This window comes from Henningerozyma blattae, chromosome 2 (assembly GCF_000315915.1).
Source record: "Henningerozyma blattae CBS 6284 chromosome 2, complete genome".
In the NCBI taxonomy this organism is placed as follows: domain Eukaryota; kingdom Fungi; phylum Ascomycota; class Saccharomycetes; order Saccharomycetales; family Saccharomycetaceae; genus Henningerozyma; species Henningerozyma blattae.
The window spans coordinates 569,516-582,840 of NC_020186.1; the positions used below are offsets into that span (position 1 = coordinate 569,516).

General features: G+C 28.8%; 6 protein-coding genes across 6 annotated transcripts; 2 read left to right on the forward strand and 4 right to left on the reverse strand.

Moving 5' to 3' along the window:
• Positions 1–235: 235 nt before the first annotated feature.
• On the reverse strand, positions 236–1,885 carry SIF2 (Sif2p; the record flags this gene model as incomplete). The annotated part of the gene is made up of 1 exon (XM_004178561.1): positions 236–1,885. The coding sequence occupies one exon, from the start codon at positions 1,883–1,885 to the stop codon at positions 236–238; it is 1,650 nt and encodes a 549-aa protein (XP_004178609.1).
• A 479-nt stretch (positions 1,886–2,364) lies between these two features.
• EXO84 (exocyst subunit EXO84) lies at positions 2,365–5,100 on the forward strand (the record flags this gene model as incomplete). Its single annotated transcript, XM_004178562.1, has 1 exon — positions 2,365–5,100. The coding sequence occupies one exon, from the start codon at positions 2,365–2,367 to the stop codon at positions 5,098–5,100; it is 2,736 nt and encodes a 911-aa protein (XP_004178610.1).
• A 319-nt stretch (positions 5,101–5,419) lies between these two features.
• FES1 (Hsp70 nucleotide exchange factor FES1) lies at positions 5,420–6,289 on the forward strand (the record flags this gene model as incomplete). Its single annotated transcript, XM_004178563.1, has 1 exon — positions 5,420–6,289. One exon carries the CDS (start codon positions 5,420–5,422, stop codon positions 6,287–6,289), a length of 870 nt encoding a protein of 289 aa, XP_004178611.1.
• Positions 6,290–6,529: 240 nt separating this feature from the next.
• Positions 6,530–8,728, reverse strand: MMS4 (Mms4p; the record flags this gene model as incomplete). The annotated part of the gene is made up of 1 exon (XM_004178564.1): positions 6,530–8,728. One exon carries the CDS (start codon positions 8,726–8,728, stop codon positions 6,530–6,532), a length of 2,199 nt encoding a protein of 732 aa, XP_004178612.1.
• A 254-nt stretch (positions 8,729–8,982) lies between these two features.
• On the reverse strand, positions 8,983–12,075 carry TBLA0B02520 (uncharacterized protein; the record flags this gene model as incomplete). The annotated part of the gene is made up of 1 exon (XM_004178565.1): positions 8,983–12,075. The coding sequence occupies one exon, from the start codon at positions 12,073–12,075 to the stop codon at positions 8,983–8,985; it is 3,093 nt and encodes a 1,030-aa protein (XP_004178613.1).
• A 489-nt stretch (positions 12,076–12,564) lies between these two features.
• Positions 12,565–13,251, reverse strand: TBLA0B02530 (uncharacterized protein; the record flags this gene model as incomplete). The annotated part of the gene is made up of 1 exon (XM_004178566.1): positions 12,565–13,251. The coding sequence occupies one exon, from the start codon at positions 13,249–13,251 to the stop codon at positions 12,565–12,567; it is 687 nt and encodes a 228-aa protein (XP_004178614.1).
• Positions 13,252–13,325: the final 74 nt, after the last annotated feature.

Here is a 13,325-nt window from a genome sequence, read left to right on the forward strand (position 1 = left end):
ATAGGTTGATCTTGTCTGAAAAAAAATTAAAAATTCGCTAACAATTTAATCCGCCTTTAACGTAATAGATTTTAAAAAAGGTTATTATTACAAAAGAACATAAAGGATTGAATAAAATGATCATCATTACATTGATATTTTGATCATTAAAATTAAAGAGTTACAATATATAATTACATTAAAAAAAATTATATTTTACAAATAGATGCAGGCGTATATTATATGGAATTTAGTTTTAGTAAAATTGTTTTTTATTAATAGTACAGAGTAAGGAAGCATCATCCAGCCATTCTAGACAGTCAACTCTCCCACCTTCATATTCAGCCACTGAATTGATTGTGAGTGGTAGTATCTCTAAAGTAGTGGATTTATCTCGATATTTCAATATTATATCATGAATACTATAGATATTAATGCCTCCTTCATTAAAACCAATGGCCAAATATTTTTCATTTGGCGACAATTTAGTTGCAAAAACATATTTTTCTCTTAAATCGATATTTGTCATTGCAATTGGTTCACCAGATAATTTACCCGTTATTGCCCATATATTGATGCTACCATCTACAGTGATTGATATTATGAAATTACCATTGGAAACCCAAAAGCAATCTAGTAATGGGATGTTGATATTAAGTTTATTTTTTAAGATCAAATAAGGATGTAATGAACCACCAGACCATATTTGTAATATACCATCCTGAGTACCAGTTAATAATTTTCTATTTGTAGTATTAAAACAAGTCAGAATAAATTCTGATTCTGTTTCTATTGACAAGGATCCCAACTGTTCACCAGTGGTATCAAATACACCTAGTTTACCATGCGATAAACTCACCCCTAAACGAGTATTATCGACCCAGGCAACTGCACCTGCTACAACAGATGATGGATTACCCATAATATGACCTACAGGTGTTCCATGAATACTATCCCATATAACTATTCTACCAGATATATCAATACTTGCCAAATATTCACCTGTTAAGCTCCATTTTAATTGAACTATAGATGTTTCATGAGCAGCTAAAACATTGACCAATTGTAAACGAATATCATCTTTTTGGCCATCGTTTTTTTCACTAGTAAGTTTCCAAACGTGTACAGTACCTGCTTCAGTCCCCACAGCAACTATCATTTCTGAAGAATTTGGTGAACAATCAATACAACTTATATGACTTGTTACTGAAGTCCGTGTAATAACTTTCTCATTACTACTTTTCGTTATAATTAATTGAGAATCGTCATTATTTTCACTATGACATGCAAGTATAGCCCAGTTCTCATTCTCCTTAGAATCGTTATATCTCACCATTTCAATAGCATATTCTATTATATCTGATACTTTGGTAATTTTCATTTGGGAACTTATATCATCTGCAGAATCGAGTTCCATCATATCATTGGTATCATTATTGGAACTTTTCTTACTTAACTTTGTTGCATCCTCTTTTTCCATTTCTAATAATTTTTCTTCAGGTATTTCTTCAGTCAATGATTTATCCAATTGAATGGCCTTTAATAAGCTAAATTCTTCAGGATGTAGAGCTTCTCTTTTGCTTGGATCTCCCTCCGCTAATAATTCAGCCTCTACGTACAATATACCTTTCTGAATTAGATTCACTAGAGCACCTTTAGGTACACCACTTTCTCTTATTATAGTCTTTTCTTTTTTTTTATTTGTTACATTTGAACCAGAGCCTGAATTCTTCTCATCTGTATTTTCGCTCTTACTATTTTTATTCTTATCATTCATATCACATAATCGTTCTTCGTACTCTAATACCCTTGTTTCTTCTTGTAAAGCCAATGCAGTTAACTGGTTCCCAGTTTCTTGAAGATAACGCCATATCAAATAATTAAGGTCCTCACTGGTTAAACTCATGTCGAATGAAATGAATAGGATACAATGCAAATGATCTCAGTTCACGTTATCCAATTGGGTTATAATTTTCACTTATACTTTCTAACTAACCCCTTATACTAAATTTACAAGCCTCATCTCCATAAATTTTGACACTGTATAATTTCTTGTATAGATAAGGTTTTTTTTACCCAGGATGTCTATAATTTGTTTTTCAATTTCGTTCAAGTTCGCTTTTTTCAAGCTCAGTCTCTTTTTTTTAATTTTTTACTTTTCCGTTTAAAATTCTGTGTTCGAATCTTTCAAGAATCAAATTTTCTAAGAAATTCCGAATTTGAAAAGCCATAATCCTAATTCCTGCAAATCAATAAAAGGAGTAAATCTTTCATAATAATCTCTTTAAAGGAAAGATATATATAGATTCAGATATTTAAAGGTATTGCAATTCAATTAGCGCAAACTAAGAATATTTTAAAAACATATATCATCTTTAATTGAAGATGGTAGACTTTTCATTAAAAAAGGCCAAGCCAACGTCTTGGAAACATTCTCCAAAGAAGAAAAAAAGAGGGTCTGAAACAAAATTATCTTCAGTGTCACCTACAGCCCAGTCACTGAACACTACACCTTCTGGTAGCAACTCATCTCTTTCATTACCAAAAAAGAATCCACGAAGAACTTCTCCAAATCCTTATAACACTGCTAATGCTCAATTACCAACTATTGATCCCAAACAAAGAAATAGGGTTGCTTCGCAAATGCAGAGAAGAATGTCTATTCACACTTCAAATTTTCAACCACCTATTTTAGATTATTCAATGCCTTTACCTTCAAACAATATATCTTCTTCTAGAATACCAGAGGGATCATCTCTGGGCCCTGATATGGGCAACAATAATAATCTAAATATACCTACCCGTAATAGATCTAGACTAACCAATGCTCAAGGTCAAAATCAAATGTCTAAACGAAGTCAAATAGATTCCAATAACTATGGTAATGAGATGAACCAGAATAATGAAATTCCACCAAGACGTAATCCAAACCATCAAATCAGTACTGTTTTACAACCTAATATGTTAAAAAGAAAATTGATGGATAAAGATTTTAATGCTAAACAGTTTGTCCATAATTATTTAAATGATGCTTCCGCCATGGAAATTGATAAATTCACTTCAAATTTATCGGATATATCCATGGATGTTCAAACCGAAATTAAGATGAATTTATCTAGATCTTATAAAGAAATCATGACTGTTAATAATGCTCTAAATTTAGCTTCAAAAGAATTATCCAACTTAAGATCAAATATAGACGATTTGAAAAAAGTAATTAAAGAATTTAAATTGATGGCCGAGAAAAGATTGGAATTCCAGGCTCAATTGGAATATCTAAATGGTCATTCTCAATCATCAGGCCTTTTGCCTGCAGCATCAATTGATGATTCAAATTCACCAACCCCACAAAGAGAAAATACTTCTTTATTAATCTTAAAAGAATTGTGGAATGATGAATTGAACGAGATGTTCAAAAAAATTGAAGGTTCTCAAAAATTAATTAATTCTATACCATTTCAAACAGAATCCACAGATCATAAAAATAACAACTCTAATACATCATCATCAAATTTACAAATTAATAAAAAGGCATCATCACCCACTCCCCCTATTTTATCATCGAATAAAATTCCCAAAAATTTGCGTCATATTCTTTTACAAAGTAATGATTGGACTGAGTTAAATACTACCACTTTAAAGCCATTAAAACAAAGCTCTATTATTATTTTAAATGATTGTTTACTGATTGCTTCCAAAACAAAGGATACTAAAATTATTAGAGACTCATCAATAACAAATTCTTCAACCAACCAATATGAATTAATTGCAGATCATTGTTATCATCTACGTAATGTTAAGGCTCAATTATATCATATCTCTGCAAACTCAACAACAACAACTCATATTCTATTTACATTCTCATCAACATCATCTAGCACAACAATTTCATCAGCATCTAACAATAATGGTAGCAGTAGTGGTGTTAATTCTAGTGCTGGATCTCAACCTCATTCAACACTAATTGCAAGCACAATACAAGTATTATATGAATCTCGTGATTCCAAGCAATGTTTGCATTTATTAGAGATCATTAGAAACGCCAAAGATGATTTACGTGAGATTTATAATCTTGAAAATGAAAAGAATAAGAAAATACAAAAATCATTTAATTTCTTGAAAAATTCTTCAAGACAACAACAACAACAAACTCCGCTAAGATCTATGAATCGTAATAGTTTCCACTCTCCTCTGGTAACGTCTAATAGTAATGAAAATGGTGGTGTATCGATGAATACAGGTAATTTCTTATTAAATTTGAACGAATCTCATCATGATAGCAATGGCGTAAATTCTAATAACGCAACCACTTTAAATGCTATTGCGACAACTAACGACATAACAAATCAATTTTTCCTACAATCAATAACATTATCTACAAATCAATCATATTATAATAATAATTCTTCATCATTATATTCCAATTTGGCTAAAATCAATGAAAAAATTGAAGAATTTGATTTGAATTTCACAAGATTAAAATATTTTATTGCTGTGGAAAATTTATTGCATATTGAAGAGACTTTGATTGAATTAACAAACTATGTAAATTCAAAAAATATCAAGGTAACTGATAATGATTTAATTTTACAGAATTTAGTCAAATTGAAAATTGATCAAAGACATAACGCGATATCTAATAAGCTGTCTCAATTAATAACTAACACAAATGACATGGATCTATTAAAAAGTTACGTTGTATCTATGATTAATCTAAACTTGAAGGAAAATGCTCTTGATCTATTTCTCCAGAATAGATCTAATATGATACAGGAGTTAATCCTACAAATTGGGTCATTCGATAATCCGATTAACTACTTGATTCAAATCGCAATTATCCGTTTCCAAACTTTAAAGAAAGCCATATTATTCTATCAAGAAATATTCAACACTAGCGATCTAAAATCCAAATTTTCTTCGATCTTAGTCAATTGGTGCAGTAATGAGATCGACTTACATTTTCAGTTAATTGAAAAACAATTTCTCAACGAAATCATGTTATCACCAAGCTCCATCAAACAATCTAGAAAACAGATTGATGACTTGAAAACTGTTGGTCTTGATTTCGTTTATAAACTAGATGAATTTATTTCAAAGAATTCAGAGATTACTGCTGCTTAAATATTGAACGCATCATTTTATGATCAGTAATATCTGACACTCATGTATTCTGACATCGAATTTTCTAGATCCTTCGAGTTTTCCCAGTCAGAATAATCAAACTCCGATTGCATCGGGAATTTTGAAAAATTTAGAATTTTATCTAAGAAAAAAATAATTAAGATATCACATTATATTGGATATATATAGCGATAATAGATATATTTATAGATTTCGAAGTTTAGAATTAATATTTGACATTTAGAAGTTGTCTTTTGGACTACAGTTTTCCAACTCACGTAATAATAAAATAAACAGATACTAAATAATAAAGACAAAAATGGAAAAGCTACTGCATTGGTCAATTGTTAACGCCCAAGGTGATAAAGAAGAAATTGCTAAAGCTGGTGCACCAGATCCAAGATTATTAGAACAATTATTTGGGAAAGGTAACCAAGTTGATGATCCTACATTAATGAAAGAGGCTCTTCTTGTTGCCAAGAATAAAGTGGCTACAGCAGAAAATAGAATCATAGCATTAGAAAATTTTGAAATGTTAATCGAAAATTTGGATAATGCTAATAATATTGAAAATATGAAAATGTGGGAACCTTTAATTAATCTATTAGTCGAAGAAAATTTAGAAATTGTTGCCCTTGTATGCTCTATTATTGGTACTGCAGTCCAAAATAACGTTGATTCACAAACTAATTTCACTAAATATGAAAATGGTATGAAAACATTAATTGAATTAGCCAATACTACATCAAATATAGACGTAAAAATTAAAGCATTATATGCTTTATCAAATACTATAAGGAATAATGAAAAAGCATCGGCTAAATTTAAAGAATTAAATGGTCTGGATGTTATTTCTCCAATTTTAAAAGATAAAACAGTTAAGCCAAAAATAAAATTAAGAACAATTAATCTACTCTCGGCTTATATGTCAACTATCAACATAAATGAAGAATTCGTTACTGCCTTAAGAAAAGATAATATTATATCAACAATTATTGAAAGATTACAAGAAGATACAGATTTAAATTTGATTGATAGAATATTGAATTTCTTATCACAACTTTACGCTTCAAAAATAAAACTAACTGATGCTGAAAAAGCTACTTTGGAAAAGGGTTTCAACTCCATTCAACATCTTCAAGATAGTTTGAATGAAGAAGATTTTGCTTCAACTAAAAGTTTCTTGTGAATTTTATATTAGATACGAGATGAGTATGTAAATTCAAGAAGGTTGAATTTTTTTAAAATTGTACTATATTCTAAATGCCGAAATGTTATACACTGTTAAGTTGGTCATTATATAATATCATTTCGTGTTTATTAGGTTATATTTTATACAAACAACTTCATAAAAATTAAATAGGAAAATATATTAAATAAGTATAGTTAAAAAAATTAAAAAAAAAGAGCATTTGGTAACATATTATCATCAGTCAATAGTTGCAGTTGGATCTTTGCATGTAAATAATTTATAAAGACGCTTCTCTACATTTTCAGCTAATAAATATTTGCCATCTTTACCAGCTTTAAGTTTACCCATTGAAAAATCATGGTATAAAGATTGGAAACTTGGATATATAGAAGTTATATTTAACGCTTTTAATTCTGGAATTCGCCCAACTTCATGCAAAGCTTTCTTCAAGGTATCTGTTTTATTTTTGCCAGATTTTACCTTCATATATGCATATTTCATAAACCTAATAGAAGGATCTTTTCTTTGTTTACCAATTAATGAAAGTAAATTTGGTAACAAATTTATAAATTCATTATCTGAATTAACTGTAAATAATTTCACATTCCATAGTCTATCAATACTTCTCAAAATTTCTTTTAAATTATTTGATGCTAGTCCCAGTTGAGATACTCGCTCCAAGTTTTTAGAAAGCTTCTTTTGGCTCGCACTATTAGTATTATTTGAAAGCTGATTATTAACTTTCTCTCTATATATTCGATTTTCAATGCTTTCTAAGTCTCTTCTTAATTTGGAAATATCACATAATACTAATATTATAAATTTCTTATGATTTTGTAATTTTTTTATTTCATTTAAAATTGTCTTTTTAGATTCTTTATATTGTCTGAAGAAATCTTGAGCTGAATAATATAGTACGACAATACTCTCTTCAATAATTGTTTCTTCAGAGGGAAAATAAACATCAGAATTAAAATCATAAACACTGTCACACTTTCTAAAAATTTCAATACTAGGTGTATTATTCGAAGTTGAATAGTTGATTTCTAATTTTGCAGGTTCTAATAAAGTATCAATAGCGTTAGTATTATCCTTAGTAAAATGGTCATATAAAAGTTTCGGAATACGAACCACAAGTGAAGATCTTGCAACTGTATTATCTCTATAAATTTGATTGACTTGTTTAAATAATTGGTTGTTGGTTTGAGTATGACGTCGTATTAAGTCAGTTGATTTTTCTTTGCTCAAATATTTACCATTAATAATATAAGATTCTAATGATGCCCAAGAAAACCCATGAAATAGATTCTCTTTGCTACTATGCTCTGTATTTGGCTGAAACATATTATGATTTGTACAATCTGGAGTATTCGTTTTATCATCATCAAAGTCCCTTGTTGGTGATGTAGCATTAGAATTCAAATTGCTAGAGTAACTAATATCCTCTATTTCATCTAAAAATTTAGACAAGTTTAATTCAACTACATCATTATGTAATTTAGTTGTACCTTGATTTTGAAAATTACTAGGAATATGAGGATCTACGATATTAATGTTATTTATTGGAGGTGATATAGCGTCATCATTGAATGGTCCAATTGAGGTATTAGAACTAGTATTTTCTACAAATAACTGACGATTATTATCTTCATTCTTTTCATTGCTTGGTTTTAGTCTTTTGTTATTTAATGCTGGAGTTTCTTGGAAGTTTGGGGTAGTGGGTACATTATTCTGAGAATTATTAGAATATACAGGGGTAGGTTGGGAAAGTGGCATATTTTCTAATGTATTATTGTTTATTTCATAAGAACCTAGTCTTCTTTTATTACTTGCGAGTTCGGTTTCATCCTGTGAGGAACTGAAATACTTAGTGGATTTATTCCAACGTGCAGTAGTATTTTTCAAACTAATATCTTCATTTGGAGGAGTATGTTCATCTAATAATATTACACCTTCTTCAATAGAATCTGAATCATCACCAATATTTGAAAATTTACCTTTCAAATCAATATCAGATGCATTATCTAAATCGATATTCAAACTACTATTACAAGTATCAGACAATATTTTATCTAAAATATTTTCTTTTCTATTTTTTAGTTTAGTATAATAAGTTTGATTTGATGGTAGATCTTTAAAGGGATCTGTAATATTTGATCTGGATTTCACAACCGAGATATCGCCTAATGTAGAAGCATCATCAGAAAATGGTAAATCAATTTCTAAAGAGTTACCACCTTGACTTGATCTAATTACTTCTAGGGTAGTAATTTTAGTTTTTGGCGGAGATGATTTTGGTATGGGTTCCAATAAGTTTGGAGAGTATTTTTCATTAGCATTTTCTTCATCTGAAGATATCGAAAATATTTCGACAACTTTTTTTACTGGTGTCTGTTGGTTTGTAATATCATCTAAAATTTCGATAACATCATCCATAATATTTTAGATGTTTGATATATTATATACTTTTTTATATTTTAAGTTAAATTTATTCAACTATTGTTCCTATTTAAATATGGTATACAAATGGCGTTTAAAAAAATGTGATTTTACGCGTTTTTAATATTATAAAGTTCATTCGGTATTGTAGTAAAAAAATCTGAATTATATATACAATAAAACCAAGTAAAAACTGTACTTTATTGATAAAAGCATTTTTAGTTTGTTAGCACTTTATAATACAGGGATATCTATGAATTGTGGTTTTCAACCAAACTTTTGTGTAAACGATTGACGGCATTTTGATATCTTTGAAATGAAAGAACAGTAGTATCTTGATCATCTGTTGATTTTAGTTGGCCATTATATTTTTGATGTTCCTCACTAAAAGAAAGACGAAGCGCAACCTTTATTTCTTCGTTAGCGTAATCGAGTAGGTTTCCAGTCTCTAGATGTTCGAAAAATTCATCTTCAGGAGATTGGCATAGTAAATAATAATTCAAGGATTTTGACATATCAATTCTAGTTGAATCAGAAACTATATTTCGCCATAATAATTGAAGCGTCTCTATACTCTTGAGCATTTTTTTTGTACCTGTATAATTAATCACAGTAATTGAACTTCCACCAGAAATGAAAGCTTGATCACAAACTGAATCAATTCCATAAAAGATTAAATCTTCTACCTCTGAACTTATCTGTTTCTTAAATTTATTATCGAAAAAATTGACAGAGCTTACTAATTTAGATATATGGGGACTTAGCTCAATACTGTCAGTTTCAAGATTCCAATTTTCTGTGTCTTTAAACAATAGGCCAATACCATAGATGCATCTGGATCGTATATCTAATCGTAAAGTGATTAGCAACCTGTAATATAAATCATTGAATTTACTAATAATTTGTTTAAATCTAGTAGTTGTTCCTTTATCCATGCAAATTTTTAAAGATTTTATCTTTGAGACTGTAAAAATATCAAACGATTCAGAAAACGACCATTCCTTTCGAAGTACATCAATATCTAGAGAACCAAAGGATGAATAGTTATTATTTGCTGAGACGTTTTTATGTAATTCTGGAAGCCACTCTAATAGCCAGTGTATTGTGGTAGTAAAATGAATAATTGACTTTAGCTTATTATAGGAAGCAATACTATCCTTCTCTAATCCATTTCCTTCCTGGAAAAAATCAGTGCAATGCTTAAATATTAACAAAGTATCTAGTTTTTCAAGTACGCTATCATTTTTACTTTCCTTTAGTAATATAGACTTTTCTGTGGCAATCAGTTTTTCATCTTGAAACCAAATATTCATTATATTTTTGTTAAATTTATCTTTATTAAAGCCAAGAAGTTCATCAAATAAAGAGTTATAATATTTAAGCAATTGTTCAACTAAATCAATAACAGAATTGGTGATAATATCTCGAAATACATTAGTAGTATTTAGCATGAATAGAATATCAAAAAATAGATCCTGGAAATTTTTGGCAGATTGAAATAAAATTTTATTGTTGTTAATAGCTGTAATTGTAAATGGGTTAGATAAACTTACATTTTTGTTAAACAGATGAGAAAAGGTGGCCTTAGTTCTAAGGAAAAAATTGTTGGACATATATTTAGTGAAGAATAACAATGGGTTTTGGAACTTCTTGTTATATTGGGTAGGGATTATATGAGATGTGACTTCACAATAGAATAAGAAGGGATCTAAAATAAATTTCATATTAAAAGTTGAAGGTGGAAGTAAAGGTTTCTCATGCTCAATAATTTCTTCAGAAATGTACACTGATGATAAATCTGATTTATTCGATATTGAAAATCCAGGAAATAAATCTGTTAGTAGATTTTTCAACTCACTAGTTTGTTGTTGTAAAATGGAAGGTTCACTAGCATTGGCTTGTAGTGAAAATAGTTGCTTGTTTCTATTATTATCATTTTTGTCCTTTTGAAACGTTGGATGAGGATAACTTCCATCCAAATTTGAGTCTTCGGATGTCAGCAGTGGATCATTCAGATATCTGTTTAAAACAATTGTTATTTCACGAAACACATCATTCCAAATAGCTTCTAGATTGTAAGTCGTTGCTAATTCTGTAGAGGATTGGAAATGAAGAATAATTGGAATACTCTCTGATATTACTATATGACATTGAATTATGGAAGAAAATCTTACAAACATTTGCCAAAACCACTCTTTAATAAAGACTGAAAGAATATCTTTTAGAGAAAGACCAAATGTTTTCTTCATTGAATTTGTAAATTGACGTAATGATGGATGCTCTTCAACTAATCGTGCTTTATTATTGGTTATCATAATACTAAGTTCCTCTCGCACATTATTAGTTAGAATTTGTAAAGCAAGAGGCAATCTTTTAATATCTCGCAAAATTGTTAAATATTCAAATAAATCCTTATAATGCGAGTCCCTCTCTCTTACTTGTGTAAAAGCAGTTATTTTAGATGGTATTAAATTCTTTATACTTTCTAAAAACTCTTTTAAGTCTTGATTCATAAGTCGTGCTTGTTTCTGTATATCCATATTAATAATAGAAGATAGATAATCCTCTATATTTGTTAAATTATCGCCTATATAAGTACTATGATTCTCAAATATAATAGTTTTCTTTATCATTTGTTCATTTTTGGAATAAATAATTATTTTGATTTCCTCCATTACATTTTTAAATAATGTATGTTCATAGTTATCTAATTCATTCTTTAAAGATTTTAATTGTGGTATTTCCCATAATGAATATTTATTTGCCAAAGTATAACTTTTCACAATGTTTCTTTGAACATCCAAGTATTCTCTGCTGGTCATATAATTTTCTATTTTACTTTTCATAACTAACATTTCTTCGATTGCACTTAAGATATTTATTTGACTGTCAATTATGATTGATTTTTCATTCAAATTTTCTAAATTACCTTTATTTCTAGTAATATTTTCTTTCACTAAGTTCATATTACTTTGAATATCTGAAATATTACCTTGAGCTCTGTTTATAGAGTCTACAGCTATATCATAAGAGGCAATGTTAGTATTAAAAGACTCGTAATTATCATATGCTACAGATCTTAAATCATGTCCAAATTTTTTTTGTAAGTCAGCAAACTCCTGTACTCTATGACCTAAGCCAATTGATGTTTCATCCAGAAAATATAATGCCAACTCTAAAGGATTTGTATTAATAGATAATTCATTATTCCATTGAGCATTGACTCTGAGTAGATCTGATTCTAATTCATCTATAGGTTTGCGAAATAGATCTTGTGATGGTGGAGCGTTAGAAAGCTGTACACCACGATGCCTTAAAACCCGATGGTTCCTTAAAGTTGGCATGGTTATATAAACTTAAATAACTGATATTGTCAATGATTTCTTTTTTTGTTGTTGCTTTTTGATTTTTCTAGATCTGCAGTTTAAAAAATATTAAAAATACTTAAATACTAGAACTTAATTTAACTTTACAGTAAATTTCATTTCTAATCATACGCTTTAGGTAAATAATACCCTATTTTTTCAATGTTCCACCTTGAAATATTACCGGAGTTGTAAACAAATGACGCCAAATATTTAACATTTAATTAACTGTCAAAAATAGTAAATAAAAAATTTTTATATATAAGGTTACATTAAGAGCCAGCGAGCCTTGGATGAGTATGAAATAGCTATATCTATAACTAGTTATATTTATTTATATAGTTAGTTAGTTAGTTAATATTTTAATTTAAGTTGAACAAAAAAAAAAAAAAAGAAAATACATAGATAAAATGAGAACTATTTTCTCTATAAAAAAAAGATGACAATTAATCTTAAATGCTAGGAAATTTATAATTGAATATTAGAAGTAGTCATTTCTTCTAAGGGGCCAGTTTCATGAAAACCACAGTCATTGACCAATATTTTCAAATTCTTTTCAGATAAAGCAGCAGCATCTGCATTGTAAAGTCCACATACTTCTAATGCGTCCTTTGGTTTAATAGTTTTTCTACCATCTTTCAAAACATACTTTGTTAATGAAATGGAGCATAAAATCTTATCATTATTCTTAGTAAATTTACTCAAGACATAAATCCACTTTTCATCCCAACATAAAATTTGTGAAGTAACGTTGTATCTTTCAAATGGGGAAATCTCTTTTAGAAAATTTGTAAAAACGTTTGCTACTGGAACATAAGGCCATTTTTTAGATTTCAAGAACAATTTTTGGAAGATACTTAACATTAATTCACCTCTACTAATATCTAATTCAGAAAAATAAGTAGAGTTGTTTTTATGAAAGTATAAATCACATTCCCATGGAGAAGCATAAGTGGAATACTTACTATGAGCAAAACAACCATATTTACTCTTTTGTAGAGTCTCAATATTTAATGTTTCCTTTCCTGTAAAATATGGTTTGAATAATAATCTACAAACATGGTAATAGAATCTAATAAAATAAGCACCAGGTAAAGTTTTGTAAGAGGAGATCAAATAAACTATTGTCAGGTATTTAATAGCAGTGGAAAACATTTTTGTACCCTTAATGAACCTTAGTAGACTAAATATTTGCGATGTAAACAAAGATTACAAGTTATTGCAAAATA